Source organism: Trypanosoma cruzi, genomic scaffold (assembly GCF_000209065.1).
Source record: "Trypanosoma cruzi strain CL Brener 1047053516265 genomic scaffold, whole genome shotgun sequence".
NCBI lineage: Eukaryota > Euglenozoa > Kinetoplastea > Trypanosomatida > Trypanosomatidae > Trypanosoma > Trypanosoma cruzi.
In genome coordinates this window covers 40,334-41,643 of record NW_001849238.1, presented here as the reverse complement: position 1 = coordinate 41,643, position 1,310 = coordinate 40,334, and the positions used below count along the sequence as shown (strand labels likewise).

Sequence of the window (1,310 nt, the reverse complement as noted above, 5' to 3'; positions counted from 1 at the left end):
TGTGTGGAGGACCGAACTTTCTGACCCGCGGACTGACGGCACTGCGATGGTGTGTGTGTGAGGGCTGGTGTGGAGTTGCCGGCCAGGGCGAGGGCCGTGGCGGTGCTTTTCCCGCCTGTCGTTTGTTTCTTTTGTGTGTTTGTGCTGCTTCTTGCTTTTCCCTCTCACCATTTTCTCCTGTGTTCCTGCGTGGAGTGGCCAAATGCTCACGGGCCATGTTGATTCTGAGTGCCTCTTGACGGCGTCCATTCATCTCCGCCTGTCTGTCTGTCATTCCCTGTTGGGTGTGGCGTGTTACACCGCGTGAGGGTTGGTCTGCACACACCGACGGCCCGCCGTGACTTGCCGTGTTGCTGCTCTTTTCTGTGGGCGATGGTCCTCCGTGCCGTCCCTTCCGGATTGTCTCGTGTCCCGCTCACTGCGTGGGTGTTGTGCTCTGATTCTCACTGACCTTTCTGATGTATTGCCGCTGTTGCTGCTGTACTCTCCACTTCTTGAACACAGACACACTAGGAAAGAAAGAAAACAAGCGCTAATCGCCACTGTGAAATTCGAAGGCTCTGAAAGGACCAACAGCAAACACACCGCCCGCACACACATAATTGTATGCTCTCACGTGTTGCTGCAGTCATGGCGCCCCGCACACACAACCGTCGCCGCATGACCGGATCCGGCGGAAAGAGGAGGGAAGGAGGAGAGGGTGAGCCGCCGAGGCCCAACATGTCCCGGCGTGTGTTTGATTCTGCGGTGCTGCTCCTCCTCGTCTTGATGATGTGCTGCGGCACTGGTGAAGCTGCTGCCGCCGGGGGCGGTAAGTCAATTATTGCCATTAATCCATTTACAGGGACGAAAAGGATAGATGCCACTTGGCAGGACGTTGGGATCAATACCGAAAGTGCTTCGCTCCGCGTCCCCAGCCTTGTTGAGGTGCAGGGTCATTTATTTGCTATTGCTGAAGCCCATTGCAAGGATGGAGACAAGTGCAGCGACGTCAGCTTTACTGGGATTGCGTCAAAGTACCTTGGTTTAAATGTTGATGCTGGTCCAACGGAGATCTCGACGGCAGATGCAAGTATCTTTGGCGCAGATCTTCTAAAGGAAGGGTCTGAGGGTATCAACACCTCAAACGGCATAAAGCGACCAACGACACTTGTACTTGGGGAAAGCGTTTACGTGCTCCTGGGAAACTACAGCCATACAAGGCCGCAGGTTGAAGGTAAGAATGAGCGGGGCCTTTTACTCGTGAAGGAACTGTCGCTGATGAGGGTGGAAAGAAGAAATCAGATGGAATGAGACCCATTTGGTGAACC

The 1,310-nt window shown here is 54.4% G+C and overlaps 1 protein-coding gene across 1 annotated transcript, besides 1 other annotated feature; it reads left to right on the top strand.

The window, feature by feature from the left end:
• Nucleotides 1-1,310: a sequence feature (areas not merged during assembly with more than two copies in the genome that could not be assigned to a particular haplotype).
• Tc00.1047053452475.10 (trans-sialidase, putative) lies at nucleotides 607-1,293 on the top strand (the record flags this gene model as incomplete). The annotated part of the gene is made up of 1 exon (XM_797158.1): nucleotides 607-1,293. The coding sequence occupies one exon, from the start codon at nucleotides 607-609 to the stop codon at nucleotides 1,291-1,293; it is 687 nt and encodes a 228-aa protein (XP_802251.1).